The 22137-nt window shown below is 50.2% G+C and overlaps 1 protein-coding gene across 1 annotated transcript; it reads right to left on the bottom strand.

Annotated features, from left to right (window-relative positions):
- Nucleotides 1-15492: 15492 nt before the first annotated feature.
- Nucleotides 15493-18794, bottom strand: LOC111157920 (peripherin). Its single transcript, XM_022519656.1, has 9 exons — nucleotides 18247-18794; nucleotides 17777-17837; nucleotides 17499-17594; nucleotides 16946-17113; nucleotides 16719-16844; nucleotides 16422-16642; nucleotides 16270-16319; nucleotides 15946-16025; nucleotides 15493-15697 (listed from the first exon to the last, which is right to left on the bottom strand). The coding sequence occupies exons 1-9, from the start codon at nucleotides 18786-18788 to the stop codon at nucleotides 15632-15634; spliced, it is 1410 nt and encodes a 469-aa protein (XP_022375364.1). The 5' UTR covers nucleotides 18789-18794; the 3' UTR covers nucleotides 15493-15631.
- Nucleotides 18795-22137: the final 3343 nt, after the last annotated feature.

The raw sequence follows: 22137 nt of genomic DNA, 5'->3' as shown, positions 1-22137 counted from the left end.
CTGGTCTCGTAAAAATGTTCTAAAAAATAAAGCCTGTTAAAAACAATGAAAAGAAAAGAGGGGCGCCTGGGTGGCTCAGTCAGTTAAGTGTCCGCTTTAGGCTCAGGTCATGATCCTGGGGTCCTGGGATTGAGTCCCGCCTCTGGCTCTCTGCTCATTTGGGGAGCCTGCTTCTCCCTCTCCCTCTGCCTGCAGCTCCCCGTGTTTGTGCTCTCTCTCCGACAAATAAATAAATAAAATCTTCCAAAAAAAAAAAAAGAAAGAAAGAAAGAAAGAGAAGAAACGAAATGAAACCAAAAGCTGAACACCAACTGTGCTCATTGTTATTAGGATACTGGTGTCCCAGTTCCTCTTAGTGAACAGAGCTAGGGAATCTAGGCTATACACACAGAAATAGAGAGTATATGCACACACACGTATGAACACACCACATTTACATCTGTATTTCTGTATCTAAATATATTGAAAACCATGAATTCAAGACTGGCCTTTAAAAACCATGTCATTGGGTGCCTGGGTGGCTCAGTGGGTTAAGCCTCTGCCTTCGGCTCAGGTCATGATCTCAGGGTCCTGGGATTGAGTCCTACGTTGGGCTCTCAGCTCGACAGGGAGCCTGCTTCCTCTTCTCTCTCTCTGCCTGCTTCTCTGCCTACTTGTGCTCTGTCAAATAAATAAAATCTTAAAAAAAAAAAAAAGAAAGAAAAACCATGCCATTTACCTATTTTAAAATAGTTCAGTTTTTCTACTGGCTTTAACAAATATCTTAGGAACTTCCCAAATTAATGTGGGCTCTCTTCTATTTGCCAGATCCAATTAATGAATTGAGATGGAAAATTTAGCAATAAAAAAAGACAGAGATCAGCCAAAAAGGGTTTTTCTATAGTTCCTTTGTTTTAAAATTCATATACGCAGATGTTAATAATCAGACCTAACCTAGAGGGCTTTCTTTAACTCTCTGCTGGTGAGGTTTATTTTCTCATTTCAAATATTTGAGACTCATCTGTCTTGAAAGGGGTAGCAAAGAGAGGTTCATCTATGGTCAAGTTCTGTGGGTGTGGCCTGTTAACTGTTTCCTAGAAGAAAGGTGTCAGTATTCCCCTTGTAGAATCTTTCCCAGTGCACAGATGACTGACAATGATGAAAACCAATTGCAGTTTTTCTTTTCTTATTTGAGGTACTAAGAAGCAAGCATTTTCTAGTTCCTAACAAACTTTTTTCTTTTTCTTTTTTTTTTAAAAGATTTTATTTATTTATTTGACAGAGAGAGATCACAAGCAGGGGGAGGGGCAAAGGGAGAAGCAGGGTCCCTGCTGGGCAGAGCCCATCATGGGGCTCAATCCCAGGATTGGGATCCTGACCCGAGCCAAATGCAGACGCCTGACTGAGCCACCCAGGCATCGCTCTAACAACCTTTTAAAGTAACAAGCATATGGGGCGCCTGGGTGACTCCATCAGTTAAGCGTCTGCCTTTGGTTCAGGTCACGATCCCGGGGTCCTGGGGGCAAGCCCCACATGGGCTCCCTGCTCAACCGGGAGACTGCTTTTTCCTCTGCCACTCCCCCTGCTTGTGTTTTTTTTTTTTTTCTCTCTCTCTCTCAAATAAATAAAATCTTTTATAAAAAATAAAAAAATATAAAGTATCAAGCATGCAACTCTGAGCAAAGAGATGTAAGTATTTTGTTTTGTGGGGGTGCCTGGGTGGCTCAGATGGTTAAGTGTCTGCCTTCTGCTCAAGTCATAATCTCTAGGTCCTGGTATCAATTCCCATGTTGGGCTCCCAGCTCAGCGGGGAGCCTGCTTCTCCCTCTGCCTCTCCCTCTGTTTGTGCCCTCTCTGTCTCTCTCTCAAATGAATAAATAAAATAAATAAAATATTTTTTTTAAAAGAATTTTGTTGTGTGCTACAGAATGTATAAATTATCTTTTGGACTAGAGAGACCTTAATCTAGTAACCATAGTGATAATTTGTCAATTCCATTTCTTCTTAAGAAAAAGAAATATTGTAACATCACTCATTCTAAAGAGTCCTTTGCAGTTGCAGTCAGAATTGACCAGATTTCCCAGAGTATTGTGGCTTCCAAGGCCGTGCACTATGTCCTTCCCTGACTCCTCTCCATATGGCTAGATCAGTTAGGTTAAACCCCATTCAATAGTGGCTTACCTGAGATACAGATTTACTTATTTATATTTTCCTTAAAAATCCAGGGGCACCTGGGTGGCTCACATGGTTAAATGTCTACCTTTGGCTCAGGTCATGATCCCAGGGTCCTGGGATAGAGTCCCACATCAGGCTCCCTGCTCAGTGGGGAACCTGCTTTTCCCTCTGCCTCTCTCTCTCTCTCATGAATAAATAAATAAAATCTTTTTAAAAATCCAATAGAACGCTGTGGTACAGGATAATGGTGGAGTTGTATGTGTGTGGGGACTGGGAGTGCTGTGGACTGAATTCTATCAGTACCCCCTGCCCCTGCCCTGCCAAATTCCTATGTTGAAGGCCTAGCCCCAATGTGATGGTATTTGGAGATGGGGTCTTTGTTTTGTTTTTTAAGATTTTATTTACTTATTTATTTGACAGAGAGAGAGACTGTGAGAGAGGAAACACAAGCAGGGAGTAAGAAAGGGAGAAGCAGGCTTCTGGCTGAGCAGGGAGCCCAATGCACTGCTCCATCCCAAGACCCTAGGGTCATGACCTGAGCCAAAGGCAGATGCTTAAGGACTGAACCACCCAGGTGCCCCAGGAGGTGGAGTCTTTGGGAAATTATTAGGTTTACTTGAAGTCATAAGGGTGGGGTCCTCATGAAGGGATTAGGGCCCTTGTAAGAAGAGACACCAAATAACTTGCTCCCCACTACCCCCATGTGAGGACGCACTGAGAAGGTAGCTGTCTACAATCCAGGAAAAGAACCCCAATCAGAAACCAACCAGGACGGCACCTTGAACTTGGACTTTTCACCTCTGAACCTGTATAGTTTAAGCCACCCAATCTATAGAATTTTGTTATGGTAGCCTGAGCCGATTAAGCCAGGAGGCGTACATGAACGCTCTATACTTTCTACTCAATTTGCCGTGAACCTGAAACTACTCTAAAAAATTACAATTATTAATAATAATTTTACAATTCCAATAGTAGGCAGTCCACAGCTAGTAGGGCAGCATCTTCCAGCTTACTACTCCGTGATCCCCAGGTATGGGGCTGGCAGCACGTGAGCAACAGACAACAGGCTGGAGGAAGGAACAAAGAACAGGAGGAACTGGGCCCTGGCCAGCTATGCCTTAAGGAAGAAGGGTGCAATTTGCCATGTGATACTTACGCTTGCATCCTATTGGCCAGAACTTAGTCACATGGCCCTCCCAGCTTTCCCGGAAGCTAGGAAATACCGCCTTTATTCTCAGCAGTGGTATGTCCCCCGATCTTTTTGACTGTGCTGGAAAGGAAAACTGATTTTAGAGGACTGGTAGCAGTATCTGCCACCGCTGGCTTTCCTTTAGTTCCTGAAACATTGAGAGTGCTTTCTGGACACTTGGGCATTTTCCCACGCTGGCCGACTCCTTCTCAACCTCAGCACTGAGTGGAGCTTCCGAGGTTAAGCCACCTGGGTTCAAATCCCATCTCCTCCTTACCAGCTACGTGAACTGGGAGCAGTTCCGTGAATCTGTGAAACGCGGATAATAATTGTATCTACCTAATAGGTTGTTCTGAGGACTAAATGAGTTAATTCTTGAAAAGTAATTTATTGAGTAAGCCCTCAATAAATGTCAGCTACTGTCATTTTAAACCATTACTGGGATGCTATATTCCCTCTCACTTCCTCAGAAAAGATCTTCCCTATTATTCCCTTCACTACTGTTCCCTCTCACAATGCCTTGTTTTTTTCCCTTCATGGCACTTCTAGTTTCTAGTTACACATTTAATTGCCTGCTTACTATCAGCATCAGTATTTTCTACTAAACTGTAACCCCCATGAGTGAACAGTTTATTTAGCTCATCTTTATACCCACAGGGAAGCCTTGTCCCATAGCTGGCCTATGACGTGATACAGAGAAGGTGCTCAATAGATACTAGCCGATGACTGAAGAGATAGACAGAGGGAGGACAGGCAGGTGGCTCTAAGTATCCACACAAGATGACCCTCATGGCTTTTGTTTTTTTCTTATCTTGAAAATATTTTGATTTTATAATTAGTATTTATTTAGATTTAAAGCTTCAGTCCTTTTGCTTTTTATTACCCTTGCTTTTCATATCCCACCAGTTTCTTCCATGACTACTTTCATTTTTTGTTTAATTTTCATGTCATATTCATTAACTCTGCAATCCAGCTAGACTCGGAGGGGAGCAAGGAAAATATGGAACCCACAAAAATGCAGTGAGAGCAGGGAGATTATAAAACACTTTGAGCAGATAGGGGTGAAGGGGTGCTCTCCTGAGCTATGAAAGGAATGGTCTGGTAGTTAATATGAAACACAAGTCAAATTTGTTAGATTTGTCCACGTTCAGCAATGGTGATGTTTTGCTGGTCTTGCCATTCCTGGACCCAAAGTGCTCCATGGCTTCCATAATATTCATAATATTCCATAATATTCATGTCGTCCTTCACCTTGCCAAAGACCACACACTTGCCTGGCAACCACGCAGGTGGGCAGTGCAGATGAAAGACTGGAAACCATTTGGGTTGGATCTAGCAGGTGTCGGGGACAAGATGCCAGGTCCTGAGTGCTTCAGGATGAAATTCTCAACCTCGGATCTCTCCGCGTAGATGGACTTGCTGCCAGTGTCTCGATGGCGAGTGACGTCACCGCCCTGGCACAGAAATCCCCGAATAATCCTGTGAAAGCAGGGACCTTTAGAACCAAATCCTTTCTCCCCAGTGCTCAGAGAACGTAAGTCCTCTGCCATCTTGGGAACTTTGTCCGCAAACAGCTGGAAGGAGGCCAGGCTCAAGGGCCAGCGGCCCAAGGGCATGTGGAGGGAGACGGTGAATTGACCGTGGCTGGACTGTGTGGGTGCTTAGGCTGCTGCGTCTGCCCTACTCCTTGGCTTAACTTCCTATCTGGAGTAGCTCCCCTAAAGATGCTATCAGAGAGAATCTGTGGGTGATAAAATTCTGAATTCTTCGTCTTAAAATTTCATCAAATCATTGAGACTTTGAGGATAGTATTCTAGGTTTGAGACGATGTCTCAGCGTGTTTGCAGTATTTCTCTGTCATCCTCTTGTATCCCGTGTTTCTGATGAGAAGTCTGACGTTGCCATGATCCTTATTCCTTTGTAGGCATTCTCTGGGAGGGGGGTTTTCCCTTTATTTTTCATGTCTTGAGACTTGAAATGCAGATTCCAATTCAGTGGGGGCTGGAGTGGGTCTGAGAGCCCTGAAATCTAAATGTAACATGTCCTGGTATGTGTTTTGATTTATCTGAAGGAGCACTTGAAGGGCCTTGCAATTACACCTATCTTCTGCGTTGGAGAATTTTTATTAAAGTCTGGTTCATGGCTTGGCGGCACCGCCCACCCAGACCCACGGAATTAGAATCTGCATTCTAATAAGATCCTCGCGTGATCTGTATACATGCTGAAGTTCGGGAAGTACTAGTTTATTTTATTCTCTCCCACTGAAACTCCTACTGGACAGATTTAGGAATTTCTGCATCTATTTTCTATTTTTAAACTTTTCTTTCATACTCTCTATTTATCCCTTTGTAAAATCTGGAACAGTGCATCCCTAAATTAATCTTCAATAGGAGCATTCTGGAATTCTTCAGATGATCTGGGTATCATACATATGTATACATACAGTTGGCCCTTGAACAACATGTTTGAACTGTGCAAGTCTATTTATATGTGGATTTTTTTCTATAAAAACGGTACAGTACTATAAATGCATTTTCTTTTCCTTATGGTTTTTTTTAAATTTTATTTATTTATTTGAGATAGAGATAGAGAGAGAGAGCAGGAACAAGGGAGCAGAGGGAGAGGGAGAAGCCGGTTCCCCCCTGAGCAGGGAGCCTGACTTGGGGTTTGATCCCAGGACCCTGGGATCATGACCAGAGCTGAAGGCAGACGCTTAACTGACTGAGCCACCCAGGCACCTCACCCTTATGGTTTTCTTCATAACATTTTCTTTTCTCTAGCTTACTTTATCGTGAGAATACAATCTATGATACCATATGTGTATGTAAAATATCATACAAAATATGTATTAATTGGCTGTTTATATTATCAGCAAGGCTTCTGTCAGCAGCAGGCTCTTAGTAGTTAGGTTTTTGGAGTCAGAAGTTATACATGGATTTTTGACTGTGTGGGGTCAACTCTGTGTGTGCGTGCGTAAATATATATATTTAATTTTCAGTATATTATGGTGCTTTGACATCCTAAAAAAGAAATTAAAAAAACACAAAACTAGAGGGAGCTGCCTTTCCAGGGCTAACTGGCTCCTAGGGCTAGCTGGCTCCCATGGGTGGCAGAGGACTCAGCCAGGAGCATGCCTTTGATATGCAAACTAACCTCTCCAGAGCCTGTCTCTTCTGTCTGGCCCCTATACTCCAGGAGGTGACGTTCTGCTGTCCTAATCATCCCAGGACCAGGTATCAGGCAACTAGGCATCAGCCCTGTAGTTTAAAGCCTGCCCCTAAAATCCACCATTTTATTTTATTTATTTATTTATTTATTTTTAAAGATTTTATTTATTTATTTGTCAGAGAGAGAGAGGGAGAGAGAGCAAGCACAGGCAGACAGAATGGCAGGCAGAGGCAGAGGGAGAAGCAGGCTCCCTGATGAGCAAGGAGCCCGATGTGGGACTCGATCCCAGAACGCTGGGATCATGACCTGAGCCAAAGGCAGCTGCTCAACCAACTGAGCCACCCAGGCGTCCCTTATTTATTTATTTTTAAATATTTTATTTATTTATTTGACAGAGATCGCAAGTAGGCAGAGAGGCAGGCAGAGAGAGAGGAGGAAGCAGGCTCCCTGCTGAGCAGAGAGCCCGATGCAGGGCTTGATCCCAGGACCCTGGGATCATGACCTAAGCCGAAGGCAGAGGCTTTAATCCACTGAGCCACCCAAGCGCCCCCAAATCCACCATTTTAAAGTGAACAATCCAGTGGCATTTAGTATACTCACAGCATTGTATAATGACCATCTCTATCTGGTTCCAAAACATTTTCATCCCCTCAAAAGGGATCTCATATCCATTAAGCAGTTACTCCTCATTCCCCTCCCCTCACTCCCTGGCAACCATCAATTTGCTTTGTGTCTCCCAATTCCAGATATCTCCTACCAATGGAATCATATATATGTGACCTATCGTGTCCAACTTCTCCCACCTAGTGTAATGTTTCCGATGTTATCCCCCCCCTTTTTTTTAAAGATTTTATTTATTTATTTGACAGACAGAGATCACAAGTAGGCAGAGAGGCAGGCAGAGAGACGGGGAAGCAGGCTCACTGCTGAGCAGAGAGCCTGATGCGGGGCTCGATCCCAGGACCCTGAGATCCTGACCTGAGCTGAAGGCAGAGGCTTAACCCACTGAGCCACCCAGGTGTCCCTGATGTTATCCCTCTTGTGGCGTATAGAAGTATTCCATTCTTTTTATAGCTGAATACTAGTCCATCGTGTGGCTAGAGCACATTTTGTTTATCCATTCATCTAGTGATGAACATTCTCATTTCTTCCACCATTTGGCTATTATGAACGGTGCCCTATGAACATGCATGTTCAATTATTTGTTGGAGTACCTGGTTTTCATTCTTTGGGGACTTCTGGGACTATACTGAAAACAATAAAACAGGACCTTTTGGGGGAAAATAATTATCTTGATTTCTGGACCTGTAAGAATGCTTTTTGTCTGTTTGTTTACTTGTTTCAGGGTATAGCTAAGTATGTGTAATTTGCTGGTATATATTTTCCATCATTTCTAAGGATTTGCAGTTTTATGTGTTGACCTCGCTGGGCTACAGTCCCCAAACACAAATGTAGTTGTTCTTGTGAAGGTTTCTACATGTGATTAAAATCCACAACCTGGGGGCACCTGGGTGGCTCAGTGGGTTAAAGCCTCTGCCTTCGGCTCAGGTCATGGTCTCGGGGTCCTGGGATCGAGCCCCACATCGGACTCTCTGCTCGGCGGGGAGCCTGCTTCCTCCACTCTCTCTCTCTGCCTGTCTGTCTGCCTACTTGTGATCTCTGTCTAATAAATAAATAAAATCTTTAAAAAAAAAAATCCACAACCTGGGCACCTGGGTGGCTCAGTGGGTTAAAGCCTCTGCCTTCGGCTCAGGTCATGATCCCAGGGTCCTGGGATCGAGCCTCTCATCAGGCTCCCTGCTCAGCGGGGAGCCTGCTTCCTCTTCTCTCTCTCTGCCTACTTGTGATCTCTGTCAAATAAATAAATAAAATCTTAAAAAATTTAAATAAAATCCACAACCATTGAACTTTAAGGGAGATTATCCTGGATCAGCTAGGTGAGCCTGATTCCATTGGCTGAAAGGCCTTCAGGGCAGAGCTGGGGCTTCCTAGATTGTGGACAGCAGCTTCCACAACTTCCAGCAACTGATGTTCTGGCAACTTCCGGGTGGGAGGGGGCAGCCCGCTCTGTCTCCTGGCCTGCATTACAGGGTTTGAATTTGCCTGCCAAGCCCCCACAATCGTGTGATCTAGTTCCCTGCAACAGATCTCTTAATGTGTCTCCTGCTGGTTCTGCTTCTCTGGTTGAACCCTGACCCATGCAGGTTTTGGTACCTGGAAATGGATGCTATTATAACAAATACCTAAAAATGTGGACGTGACTGTGGAATTAGGTAATGGATAGAGTCTGGAGTAACTTTGAGGAGGATGATAGGAAATGCCTAGTTTGGCTTCAATAGACTTAGTAGAAAAAGGAAATGTTGCAGTCTGCTAGTGAGTGCTCAGAGCGGAGCAAGGAAGCGCACACAGAATACCTAAATCACCACAAACAGACAGTTGGGAGAAACACGGACGGACGTTAAAGGTGCTGCCGGCATCAAGGACTCAGAAGGAAACGAGGAATGTGTTATTAGTAGATTGAGGAAAGGAGAGATTTTTTTATACAGTAGCAGGAAGCTTAGCAGAATTGTGTCTCACAGTTATGTGGAAAGCAGAATTTGTGAGTGTGAATGGGGGTATTTATCTGTGTGGCCAGGTGTTGAAAGTGTGGCTCGATCTTTTTTTCTTGCTTGGTTAGTGTAAAATCTGAGAGGAAAGAGGCAGAAAGGCATCCAAACTTGGTATTTGAGGAATTTTCAGCCCACTCAGATGGCAAACAATGCAGAAATTAGGCCATTCGCCTTCAGGAAAGTGTGCTCTGAGGAGAAATCCGAGGACGTACCTGGACAATCTTTCACTAGTGGCTAGGAAGGATCAAAGGTCAGAGTACTCAATCACACGAAGGCCCCTTTGGAGAGATCAGCCATATGACCCATGGATTTCCTCAGCCATGTCAGCAGAAACCAAGCACAGAAATGGGATTGTCTAAAAAGATCTGTGGAGGCACCTCTTGTCTAATGGAGTGAATCCCAGAGCCATACACAGGAGACCCACACGGTTCTTGAGAACGTCTTGCAAGCAGACACTGCCCGCTAGGGCTGAAAGAGCCACAAGGAGGGTAAAATGAAAGCACGCCGTCAGAACGCCCACCCCAGAATGTACACCCGGGAAACGAATAGCTCAGGTATTTTGAAATGGGTAGGCCAGAGGAAGGCCAGACAGTGAGGCCAGAAAGGGGGGACCAGGAGCCACAGAAGATCATTCCTAGGCCTTGAAACCTTACGTTGTTTTGCCAGGTGGATTTTAAATTTGCTTCGCAAGCTTTTCCCTTTCAGCTCTCCCTTTCCGGACGGGAATGTCTGTAGCTGTTACCTTCTGCCTGTTCATTGTATTTTAGGAACAGATAACTTGTCTTCTAGTGTCACAAGTCCACAGAGGGAGAGGAGTCCCCCCTCCCCAGGATCTGTTTTACCCAGAGCCTGTAGGTGGTTTAAGTGATGAGATTTGAGACTTCTGAGCTGATGACATCTCGATGGGAGTTTGCCCTTCAGCTGATGCTATAATGGGTTGAGACTTTGGGGGGACCCTGAAATGGGGTGTATATATTTTGTAGATGAGACCAACATGAATCTTTGGAGGCCAAAGGCCCGAGGGTAAGCGTAACAATGCCCTTCCCCTGTCTGCATCCCAGTGCCCAGAGCCTGTGGCTATTTTCTTCCATCACAAAGGGACGTTAAGGGCACAAGTTAAAAGTTTTGAGATGGGGACGTTATGCTGGCTTGTCTGGGTGTGCCCAATGTAATGACGAGGATCCTTACCAGAGGCAAGCAGAGATCAGTGATGGGGTCACCGGCTTTGAAGATGGAAGAGCCAAAGTCTACCAAATGCAGACAGTCTTTAGAAGCTGAATAAATCTTGTCTAGAGCTTCCAGCAGGAACACAGATCTGTCATCCCATTTCAGACTTCTAAACAACAGCACTGGAAGATAATAAATATGCTGTTTTAGGGGCGCCTGGGTGGCTCAGTGGGTTAAAGCCTATGCCTTTGGCTCAGGTCATGATCCCAGGGTCCTGGGATGGAGCCCTGCATCAGGCTCTCTGCTCAGCAGGGAGCCTGCTTCCTCCTCTCTACCTGCTTCTCTGCCTGCTTGTGATCTCCGTCTATCAGATAAATAAATAAAATCTTTAAAAATAAATAAATAAATACGCTGTTTTAAGCCACCATATTTGTGGTAATTTGTTACACCAGTAATAGGAGATTAATACAGTATGAAGAAAAGCCACAGGACATGCTCAGGCTGTCCTCTTGAAATGGAAAAAAACCTCTGAAGAATAAGTCAACTGAGATCCTCGGTTTATAATTTATGACCATCCCAGGCCACCTTGCTGAGGGAAGCTCTATGGGAGGCCATATTCTGCACCATGTCCCCTCATTCCCCTGCCTACAGGATAGCCAAGACCGGTGAACCCTGCCTGAATCATCTCATTTATTCTTCACAATAATCCTGCGAAGGCGCCTGCTACAGTTGTCTCCATTTTACAGGTGAGGAAACCGAGGCAAAGAGAGGCGAAGTATCTCTCCCAGAGAAAGATACTGGATAGATCTTTCGTGCATCTAGTAAGCACAGATCCAAGATTTAAATGCAGATTCTTAATCACTGTGCTGTTTAAATTAAAATGGTACTTTTCACATTCTTCGAGAAGTTTAAAAAACATCTGCTGGAATGGTGGGATCATGTAACAAATACAGCCAACAGCTGTTCCGCATTTATCAACATCTGTTAATGGTGGGCGGGGAAGTGCCCAGGTGGCTTGAGCAGCCCATCAGCCCCAAGAGCTCTGTGTGTTGGATCTGCTTAGGTCCGTCTCATAGAGGGAATGGGAAATGTCAATTCATCTGATAAGGCTAGCAAGTGGGCATTTTCCGTGCAAAGACAGGAGCCGCAGAAGCTGTAGAACCCTCCATCAGGGAGCAGTGGGCTCCTGCTGCTGAGGGGCCTTTCTGTCACTTCTCAGGCTCGGTGGGGCCTGGAGGGCTGCAGAGCCGTTCTTCCTGGGAAGCCAGATGCCCCCCCCCCCACCAACCCTGTGTTTCCGGGTTCCAGTGAAGCCACTCCCACTCTCAGTCCCCTTATTTCCAGGTGTCAGGTCACAAGTCACTCCCCTTTGCCTGAGAGGTCTGGCGCGTCTGTTGTTCGCAGTGCAGATCACTGAGCTCCTTCCACCCACTATAGGCGGCCCCTAAGGAATCATCCCGCCTACCATAACGGGCACCTCCCTGGGGTCCAGGACACCTGCCCACATGCCCACCACGTCTGGTTCCTTCTAGGACCTACCCCAGGTCACCTCCTTGCTTTTGAGATGACATTCTTGTAGATGTCATGGGAACCTGCTCCGTGCTTCCTGAAAGCTGAGTACGATAAAATCAACGTGGTGTAAGCTTTCTTAATTACAATCAAATCCCAGCCCTGTCTTCCTGAGGTCAGCATCTGATCCCCCCTCGGTCGGAATTGGATTTGGAGTTTTCCTAAAACTCTTCAATCACAGCCAACTTTGAGTTGGTGTTATTTCAGCAGATGTCTGGATCCACCCATGACAATTTGATTTTTTCTAATTCTCTCCAGCATTTAAACATGTACAAGTATGGGTTTTGTTTTTCTTTCTTTTTTTTTTTTTTGCCACAATCCAAGATTTTAAAAATGCATTTTAGGGGCCCCTGGGTGGCTCAGTCGTTAAGCATCTGCCTTCAGCTCATGCCTTCAGGTCATGATCCCCGGGGGCAGGGGATTGAGCCCCACATTGGGCTCCCTGCTCAGCAGGAAGCCTGCTTCTCCCTCTCCCACTCCCCCTGCTTGTGTTTCCTCTTTCACTGTGTCTCTCTTTGTCAAATAAATAAATAAATAAATCTCAAAAAAAAAAAAATGTGTTTTATATGACAAGCCAGTACACATGTATATAAAATTGAAAAGTTTCACCACACTCCAACACTTTCTATTCTTTTTCTTTTTAAATGTTGGTCTTGACCCAGTAATTTATATCACAAAGCTTCCATACCTATTGCTTGAAAATTACTGGTTTAGTTTCGCCTTTCTCCAAAATTTCACTTCTCAAATGCAGGTCTTCCTTTGCTCTGGTTCTTTCTTTTCTATGCTCAAGTATCTCAAGAGAGTAATCCACTCTCCACTCCCTCACCTGGGCTCACTCTTCAGAAGCAGTGTTTTTGTCTCTGACACTGCCCTGCCCTGAGGAGACCCTTCCCTTAGTCTCCCTGGTCTTCCTTGTTGATAGAGCCCAGATTTTCCAACTGTTATCTAACCTATGCTCCCAGCATCCTCTGGTGTGGCCACCACTCCCCCTTGAAAATTTTCTCTTGCCTTGCCTTCCTGAGGCAACTCCAAAGCTTTCGTCTGTTTCTGGGTAGTGATATCTTTCCTCTGGGATAATAAGTGCCACTGAGTGAAAGGGAGAGAAAGCAAGAGGTATAAACAATGTGTGTATATGTGCGTCCATGTGTGGCGGGCAATGGCGTTGAGAAGCCTGCACAAAATTTGCAACAGACATTGTGGTTGGTTCTCAGTGTCTATCCCATATCAGATGATTAGCCCAAGCTAATCAGATGATTAGCTTTCCCTGGCTACTGTTACTATATATTCCAAGATTGGGCACAACAGTGGCCTTAGCCAGATAGTGTAAAGCAAAGAACTTATATCTCATACCTGGGAGGAGGTTTTTGTCTTTTCTCCATTGGATGTGAAGAGGGAAGTATCGCGCAGGAGCTGCTGACAGCCATCTTGGGACCATGAGGAGAACTATCTCAAGGACGAAGGTTCAAGAGGAAGGCTGAGTACAACCTTGACCAGAATCTAAGTCCTTGATGACATCATTGAACTACTGAATCAACAGTCCTCAGCGCCTGCCTACCACTGGCTCATTACATGAGCTATTTCTTTCTTTTTCTTAAAAAAAATGAGATTTAAAAAAAAAATGAGATATAGATATCTAGCATCCTGATAGATTCAGTTTCTCAAAATATCCCATCACACCTGAACTCCAGACCTATGGATCTGCCTGCCTGTCAGCTCTTCCTCTGGGCTGTTCCAGAGCATCTCACACTCAGTAGGCCTAAAACGGACTGTTGTCTGGGCCCCCTCCTCCCCTCCTCTCATCTTCCCTATTTCTGTGAAAGATCCACCATCTGCCTGACTCAAGCCAAAACCTTCGGTCATTGCTATTTATTTCCCTTCGGCCCCCCAGAGGCACTGTCTCCTTAGGTGTTGCAGAGTCCCCCCCTCCAATATTTCTCAGATCCACCCATGTCTCCGCTCACTATCACCTCTTGCCTGTTTCACTGCAAAAGCCTCTACCTGGTTCTCCACCTCCTAATGGCTTCTGCACACCATGGCGGGAGTGATCTGTCTCAAATGAGAATCTGAATACTTCCCCCTCTGATGAAACCACGTTTTTTCCCCTTTCCTTAGGATGCATTTGGAAAGCCTTCATATGGCATGTGAGGTCCTGCACGACCCAGCCCTTGTGTCATCTTTCCAACCTCAGTGCCATTCCTCCTTTCTGTCCTTTATTCCAGATGAGAGAAGTACTTCCAGTTCGCAAACTGGCTTTCTGTCACCTCCCAATGGACTTACCTGCCTAGAAAGGCCTCTTCCTCTCCCTGCTTTCCCTGAAGAATTCCTGCTCATTTTAGTGCTCAGTATGGTGGGGCCACCTTCGGGAAGCCGTGCCTTTACTGTGAGGCTGGGTTAAACGCTCTTCCTCATGTCCCCACAATGTCATCTTCTTTCCCAGTCATAGCACTCTTTACAAGGCTGGAACAACCTGCTGGTAAGTCCCAGACTGGGGGCTCCTTGAGAGCAAGGACTCTGGCTTACTTCCTGCATGTAGCACAATAATTGAGTGAAAAAGATCATTTTAAACAACTCAGAGGGGCACCTGGGTGGCTCAGTGGGTTGAGCCTCTGCCTTTGGCTCAGGTCATGATCTCAGGGTCCTGGGATTAAGCCCCTCATGGGGCTCTCTGCTCAGCAGGGAACATTCATCTACTCCCACCCCGCCTGCCTCTCTGCCTACTTGTGATCTATCAAATAAATAAATAAAATCTTTAAACAAACTCAAATGGATTTTGACTTGAAGGCGAGGGCAGGATGGAGTAGAGTTAGAGGGCATTGTAGAAGGAGACATTTTCAAGCGGGACAGGAGTGATGGTGGCAGAGTCTGATTTGCTAGGCAAGAGTGTCAAGTAGGTTTAGGTGGGTGGCAGGGCTAGGCTAGGGGAAAGAGATCAGTGAGGGAGATAATGGACCCAGGCAAACAGTGGGTGGACTAGGGTGGTGGCAGTGGGGACAGGGAGAACAAGACTTGAAAGAGTTAAGAAGTAGAATTTACAGAATTGGTGGGTAGGTGAAGAAAAGAAGGGGTAGAAGATGAGGTGTTCTAATTAGGCAGTCTCGTTCCCCTTAGTGGTAACCTCTTCTAGAGTGGGAAACCCCAAAGGAAGAACACGATGGCAGGTAGAGAGGGAAGTGCGGAGCGCTGTCTGGACACGCTCAGCTTGAGGGGCTAGGGTGCACCCAGAAGGCACCTGGACATTCAGGGCTGCCGCTGACACACAGAAGTTGAGAAGCAGCGGATTTAGAACTAGGAGAAGGATAGAGGAGTCACAGATGCCAAGATACGGGATGCAGGAAAGAAAGGACTAGAGACAAAGGGAAAATACTGCTGAGCCCCATCCCCACAGCCACCCCCACTTCCATAGAGACAAACGCACTGGAGAGGTTTCTCTTAACAGCAGTTTTATTTGATTCAAAAGTGGAACTCAGATCCCGGCCCACTCCACTGGTCATGGGATAATGACTAGATCTGGAGATCGCCGGCCTCTTACTAGGATTCGATAAGGGGATATATAGATCATATATAGGGCATATAGGTCACAGATACGTGCCAGGGCAGGAAGAAAAGGGCCAGCTATGGCTGGCTGGGTAGGGCTTGGCCACAGGCCAGGGAAGGGGTGACTTGTGGCATCTCTTAGACACATGCAGAGCCAGAGAGGACTAATTCAGTACTGGTGTTGGGGTCTGGGACTTGGAATAGGGCTAGGGCAGGGTCAGGGAGCTCTGGACCAATGGGTTCAGTAGCTGTGAGTAGAAGACTTGTCCAGCTCACTGCGCTGCTCCTTCTGGGACTCAGTCACCACCTGTTGGGGCAAGGCATGTGAAGGGCACAAACCACTCAGCACAACCCTCCTGCGATCTCCTTTGGCGTATGCTGTCTCCTTCTCCAGCAAAACCAGCGGAGGCTCCTGACTGACCATCCACCTCCTCTCTGTCCCTCCTGCTCCAAAGACCACTAACCCACAATACTCTAAAATCAGCTGCAGCCAGGTTGGGGCCTAGAAGTAGTATGGCCAATGATGGGGTCCTGGGTTCAAGTGGTCCATCTCACCTCTCCGTCCCGTGTCTCAATGGTCTTGATCAGAACCATCTTCCTGCTGTGGCTGTCCTGAGGAGGCTCCACCTCAGGTACTGGAAAAAGCAGGATGAAGGGGTAGAAGAGAGGATTGTGGTGTCTCTCCTTCTAAGCCCTGCCTCTCATCTATGAGGGAAGGGGAGGGGAGTGGCAGGGCATGAGAAGCAGGCCTGAGTATAGACTAGGACCCAGCAGTTCATGGACAGAATCGATCCCTGAGCAGGGGCAGAGCAAGAGTCTGGTCAGGGCAGAAGTGGACAAGGGGACAGGGAGGTTGGAAGCCAGGCATGGGAGACTCACCAGTCGTCTTTATACTCAAGGATGCAAAAGAATGGATTGGCACAGAGATCCTGGGAGTGAAGCCAGGGGTGAGCGACTCGGCCCAGGCCCCACCCCTTCCCTAAACGCCCAATCCCCACCATCCTCCCACCCCCAGCAGCCCTGTCCCCTACCTGCTCTCCTCGCCCTCCAGAAGCTTCCGGTAGGTGGCGATCTCAATGTCCAGGGCCATCTTGACGTTGAGGAGCTCCTGGTACTCGCGCAGGTGCCGTGCCATCTCCTCCTTCAGCTGTCGCAGCTCCTCCTCGAGCCTCGCGGCGCCTGCCTGATACCCGCCCGCCTCCAGGGCAAACTGCTCCTCTAACTCCCGCAGCTGTCTGAGCAGCGCCTCGTTCTGGGGGCAGCAGGGGGTCACTGGGGGAACAGCCTCCACCCCCACCCCCGCCCGGGGCCCGAAGCCCGAAACTCACAGTGCCGCGCAGCCCGTCCACCTCACAAGTCAAGCTCTGTATCTGGCGTCGGGACTCGTTCATCTCCTGCTTGGCCTGACGCAGGGCCTCGTGGTTCCGGTTGGCGGCGTCGGACAGGTCCGCGTACTGCGGCGCGCGAGGCAACCCAGACGTGAGCTGGCGGGACGCGCCCTCCCCGCAGCGCCCCACTCGCCCAGATCCTCCCTCACCCTCCCGGGCTCTCGCACTTTGGACTTGTACCACTCCTCTGCCTCCTGCAGGTTCTTCGCTGCGATGCTCTCGTACTGGGCGCGGATGTCCCTCAGCGCCGCCGTCAGCTCCGGCTTCACGGTGGCCTCCACCTCGACCTGCTGCACCTGCTGGCTCTCCACGCTCACCTGCAGGTCTCGCAGCTCCTGTCGCCCAGGACAACAAGTTGTTGAGGTTGCCGCGCGGATTGCACGCGGGCCTAGCAGTTCGCTCAGAAAAAAGAAACACTCGAACGAACAGATGGGGGCGCCAGGGAGCGCAGCGCACTTGGTCTGCGCGTCCAGCGCCCCGGTCCGCTCCAAGGCCGCGGCCAAGTTCCAGGGTGCAGCTCCGCTGCTCGCCACCAGGTGGCGCAGGGGTGGGAGTCAAACCACCTGTAGAGGGGTGTTAAGGGGTTGCGTCTACCCAGCGAATCTCACTTCTCTTCCCCAGGCCAATCCCTCAGCTGCAGTCTTTGCCGCCGCCTGCGTTTCAGCTCCAATGCGACCACCTGCAACCTTCGAAGCCTGCCCTGACCCTCGGTCCACCTACCTCCTCATGTAGCTTCTTGAGGAACTCAATCTCATCCATCAGAGACTCGATCTTGCGCTCTAGTTCCAGGCGGGACAGAGTGGCGTCGTCCACGTCCTTAAGGGGGTGACCGAGGGGGTTGAAGAGCAGGGAGGGGCTGCTCAGGCCGGGGAAGGGCCAGGCCCTCCCTGCCTGTCTCTGGAAGCTTCTGGTCGCCTCCTGGCGCCCACCCATGTCATCCAAGATACGCAGGCGGGGGTAGACGTGGGGAGACTGGGTGACGTGGGGCCCGGGCTCACCTTGCGGAAGAGCACGAGGTTGTGCTCCGCGTCCTCCCTCTTGCGCGTCTCCTCCTCCAACCTGGCAAGAAGGGTGGGCAGAGGCTGAGGGGCAGGGTCATCGCCCAACCATCGGGCCACGCACCCCAGGGTCTAGATTAGAGGCTGCTGCTGTCCAGGGCTGAGGACGGGTCTTCAAGAGGCCCGATGGCCTCGCCCGCTTTCTCTCTAACGGACTGGGAGATGAGATGGGACCCCTTTATCCACAGGGGAGACATGGTAACTCCTCCTCCCTCCCCTCCCTAGAGAGGCAGCAGAGTGGTAGGAGGAGGGTCGGGGGGGGTGGCGAGAGCCCGCGGGCGAGCTTGCTCCCCGCGCACGCCTGTGTAGACCGAGAGGAGACACTCCCCCAGGCGACTGGTGGGGAAGGGAGCGGAGCGAGGAGCAGCCGCCTCGACGGCCGCCGCCCAGACCCGGCCCTGCCCCCTGACCTCTGCTTGAGCGCCGCCAGGTCCTCCGCCAGCCCGTCGCGCTCCACCTGCACCCTGTCGCGCTCGCGGCCCAGCAGCTCCAGCTCCCTCCGCAGCTCACGCAGCTCCTGCTGGCACAGCTGGTCGGCGCGCGCCGGCTCCTGGCCCCGGGCCTGGCTCAGCTCCCCGCGCAAGGCCGCGTTCTGCTGCTCCAGGAAGCGCACCTTCTCAATGAAGTTGGCGAAGCGGTCGTTGAGCTCCTGCAGCTCCTGCTTCTCGTTGCTGCGCGTGGCCAGGAACTCCTGGTTGAGGGCCTCGGCCATGGAAAAGTCGAGGCGCTCCGAGGGCAGGCGCAGGAGGGCGCCCGCTCCCGCCCGGGGGCCGCGGAAACTGCCCAGGCGCACGGAGGAGCCGGTGGACGCCGAGCCCAGCAGGCGACTGCTCGAGAAGCGGGAGCTGGACGCATAGGAGTAGGCCCCGGGGGACAGTGAGGGCGGTGGCCCGAAGGTGCGGCGGTAGGAGGTGGAAGCGACGCTGGCTCGGAGGCCCGACGGGTGGCTCATGGCTGCCGAGGACTGGCAGTCACCGCGGGCAGAGCTGGTCCGGGAGCTGGGAGGGAGCGGCGGACCGCTGCGAGGCGGCTTTATAGGCCTGCGGGCTCAGGGGGGGCACGGGCAGCTCCTCCCACTGGCCTGACGGCGGGTCTCTGTGGGGAGGGGGACGCCCCACCCCTGCGGAGCTGCAGGAGAGCCGCACCCTCCCTCCGAGGTTGTTGGCGCCCTGCCTACTTGATTCCCCCTGTTGCTAGCCGGGAAGGAAGTGGCCCTGGCGACCACCCGCAGGCCTGGGCTGGGGGCTCAGCTGGATGGATCCTTCCAGCAACCTACAGAGCGGGGAGCCTAGGCCGGGAGGGCCTGACTGGAGCTGGGGTTCCTGCCTGCAAGAGCTGGTAAAAATCGATGTACAAATGTAGAATCATTATCCACCTGAAATTAATATGTTAGGTCAGTTATACCTCAGTACAAAAAAAAATGCGGGGATAGGAGGCCTGAAGGTTAAAGGGCAGGCTGCTGGCTCATGAGCGGTGAGGACGTGGCCCCGGAGAGTTGGCCTGGCTTAGGCCCTGGGGCCTGTGCCCCCACTTGTTCCCTGAAGGCTAGGCCCTGCTTTTACCTGCTGTCAGCTACCCCTGTTACCACACCCAGGGAGAAATAGGGGACAGGAGGGCCGAGGGAGCCAAGGAGGGTGGGGAAGGGCTGATCCTTCCGTAATCCCCAGGGCCCAGTGGAGGTCTGCTGCCTGGCGCCAGTTCTGCTGCTAATGGACTGGCCATGTCCCCTCCCCCTCCTCTGGACACTTGGCCAGGGGGTTGCCTGCTGATGTCTCAGCCTTAAAGACACAGCTCCCAAAGCTGGACATACAGCAGGCCCCTGCTGGGTGGGCCCGGCAGAAGGTGCAGAGGGTGGCTGGGCCCAGCTCGGGGGTCCCACACGGGAGGGTGGGTGCCCTGCCAGGGGCTGAGCTGAATGAGGTGGTTGTCCGCCGTCTGGCTTTCCTGGATTCTCCCTTCCCCCAACCAACTGCTGCTCAGTCATGGGCCTTACGGGAACCAGAGCGATTCCTGAGGTAGGAAGGGGAGGGGGCTGAGGGGCGGCAGCGGCTGCCAAGGCTGAGGCATGAAGGGACTGGCAGGAACCGGTTACCAGTATGGAGGAGTTGCAGGTACCCAGGGACGGGTAGGGCTGGATGGGGAAGAGATGGGGAAGGAGAAAGTGCCCATTGCTAGTGGTCCAGGGACTGAAAGAGGAGAGAGAAGGCCCCAGAGCAGATCCACAAGCCTATGCACACAAACAGATGCATCCGCGTAATGTAGCACGACCTCACCTATACGCACACACATCATACACACACAACCACACAGCCCATCCGGCCCTCCCCCGCCCCAGTTATCGGGAAGGCTGACGTCTGGCCTTTGCATGTCTGCGGCTTCCAGAACTCAGGCACAGGCCGCCCCGGAGTGGACAGAGGCAGCTCAGGTGGTCTGCAGGAGCCAGGCTGCTGAAGCCCGTTGGATTTGCCAAGAGCCAGGGGGCTGCTGCTGCCGCGGACTCCAGGGCTTTCCAGCACGGACAGGTCCACCTCAGACAGGCCCTGAGGACCAGAGCTGGGCATCTGGGGAAGCAGGTTTGGGACTCCAGGCTGGATCTCTGGGTGAGGGGGAGAGGAGGGCGGCTCCTTGGCCAGCCAGCTCCTCAGCATTGCAGGGCAGGGGAACCTCCCCTCCTTTGTGTGTCCTCTGAGATGGGCCAACGCCCGCCCGCTCGCATCTACTGCCTTCCTTCATCTCCTCTCCAGGCCCCTCCTTCCTTCCGGGCCATTAGTCTCTCCCTGCACAGCTGCCAGGTCCTTCTCCTTGATGGATCTGGTTTGGTTGCCAGGGGAATGGGAAGAGGGAGGATGGGAGGGGGGGACAGGACAGACAAACCTGGGCTTGTCCCCCTGACTTCTAGGAGTGGGGAGGAGTAGGGTCTGGCTTGGGCAGTGGGTAGGGGCTTGGTGGCTGTGTGTGTATATGTCAGGGTGGGGCAGGATGCTGGGGAAACTTTGGTGCTTTCTGCCATAGCCCTAGGCTCTGAGACCCCAGCTGCCATTGGCCAGGACCCCCATTTACCCCAGCCTAGGCCCTGGCCCATCCTTGTCTACTGTCCATAGGGAGCAAACTGGGAGTCTGAGCTGGTCCTTCCAATACTGTCTTTATACTGAGCTGCTGGTAGATTTGGGCCTTTGAGAATCACATAGAGGCCCCTTGGGCTGGGATCAGGCAGTTCGAGGTGGAGTTCCCACCTCTTCGCTGCTTAAGCTCCCAGCTCAACACGCAGGTACCTCAGAGGAGAGGGGACCAGAGCCTCCTCGGCAGGGCTCTGGGAGCTGTGGAGGGAGTGAAGCCGGGGCCTGGGTAGGGGAACCAGGCAGGCTAGCAAGTCAGAGAAGACTCCTCCCCCTTACTCAGAAAGAGCTGGGCCTGGGAGATCTTAAGGCCAGAAGAAAGGTAAGAAAGGGTCATGGTTGAGAGCCAGGGCTCCGGCATCCAGTGGCCAAGCCTCCCATCTGACTCCAACATTCTGTGTTGTAGGAATACAGGCAGGAATTTACAATGTCCTTCCATGTCCCGCAGTGAAATGTAGATCATCGTAACTTCTACCTCACACTGTTGGTGGGAGGATTCAATACTTAGGACACATACGATAATGGCTGAAATGTAAGTTAGTCTTACTATTATCATTACTGACTGCCCAAGTGATGCTGTCAGCTGCCGAACGCGGTGAGGATCTGGACTTCTTTTGGATTGCCCCCGCTAGTGGCTGAGAGCAGTTCTGGACCCAGGGTAGAAGGAGCCAGGTACTGCCTGGCTGATCTTTCCTCAATGTACTGACGAAGACATGGACTCTGGGCAGACTGCCTGGGTCCTCAGTTTAATTAGCTGTGTGCTTTTGGGTCTGCGTGAGTGTCTTCACCTCTGTTCGCTCCATTTTCTTTGTTCACAAATGGGGCAATGAGAATTGTACCAACCTGTGCTACGGGAGGGTTAGCTGAGTTACCGTATATGAGGCACTCAGTGCTAATTTGTGCTGGTAAGTACTAGCCAGTATTAGAAATACTCGCCCCCTTCTGCTGCTCTGGTGAAGGCTTGGAGGGGAATGACAGATGCGTTCAGAGGTTTGCAAGGAAGGTGATCAATGAAGTTTACTGGCAAGAGTGATGCCAAATGGCAGGCCATGGACTTAAAGCTAGGTGAGGAAGGGGTGTGTGGGCAAGAGAGGATGGGAGATTGGGAGAGTAAAAAGGCCGATAGCTGGCCTCCTGGGCAAGGTCAAATAACACTCCTCGTACAGAGGAATTGAAAGAGGCATG

This window comes from Enhydra lutris, unplaced genomic scaffold (assembly GCF_002288905.1).
Source record: "Enhydra lutris kenyoni isolate GAN:26980312 unplaced genomic scaffold, ASM228890v2 scaffoldscaffold56, whole genome shotgun sequence".
Lineage (NCBI taxonomy): Eukaryota > Metazoa > Chordata > Mammalia > Carnivora > Mustelidae > Enhydra > Enhydra lutris.
The sequence above is the reverse complement of the archived record's forward strand: the minus strand, read 5'-3'. Positions and strand labels throughout refer to the sequence as shown.

Bases quoted from the DNA above. Each gene is read 5' to 3' on its own strand.
- LOC111157920 (XM_022519656.1), bottom strand. From the start codon at position 18,788: ATGAGCCACCCGTCGGGCCTCCGAGCCAGCGTCGCTTCCACCTCCTAC. The intron at 17,114-17,498 runs GTAGGTGGACCG...CCTGGGCGACAG, and splicing joins TCAAGAAGCTACATGAGGAG to GAGCTGCGAGACCTGCAGGT. The intron at 16,643-16,718 runs GTGAGTTTCGGG...TGCTGCCCCCAG, and splicing joins TGGACGGGCTGCGCGGCACT to AACGAGGCGCTGCTCAGACA.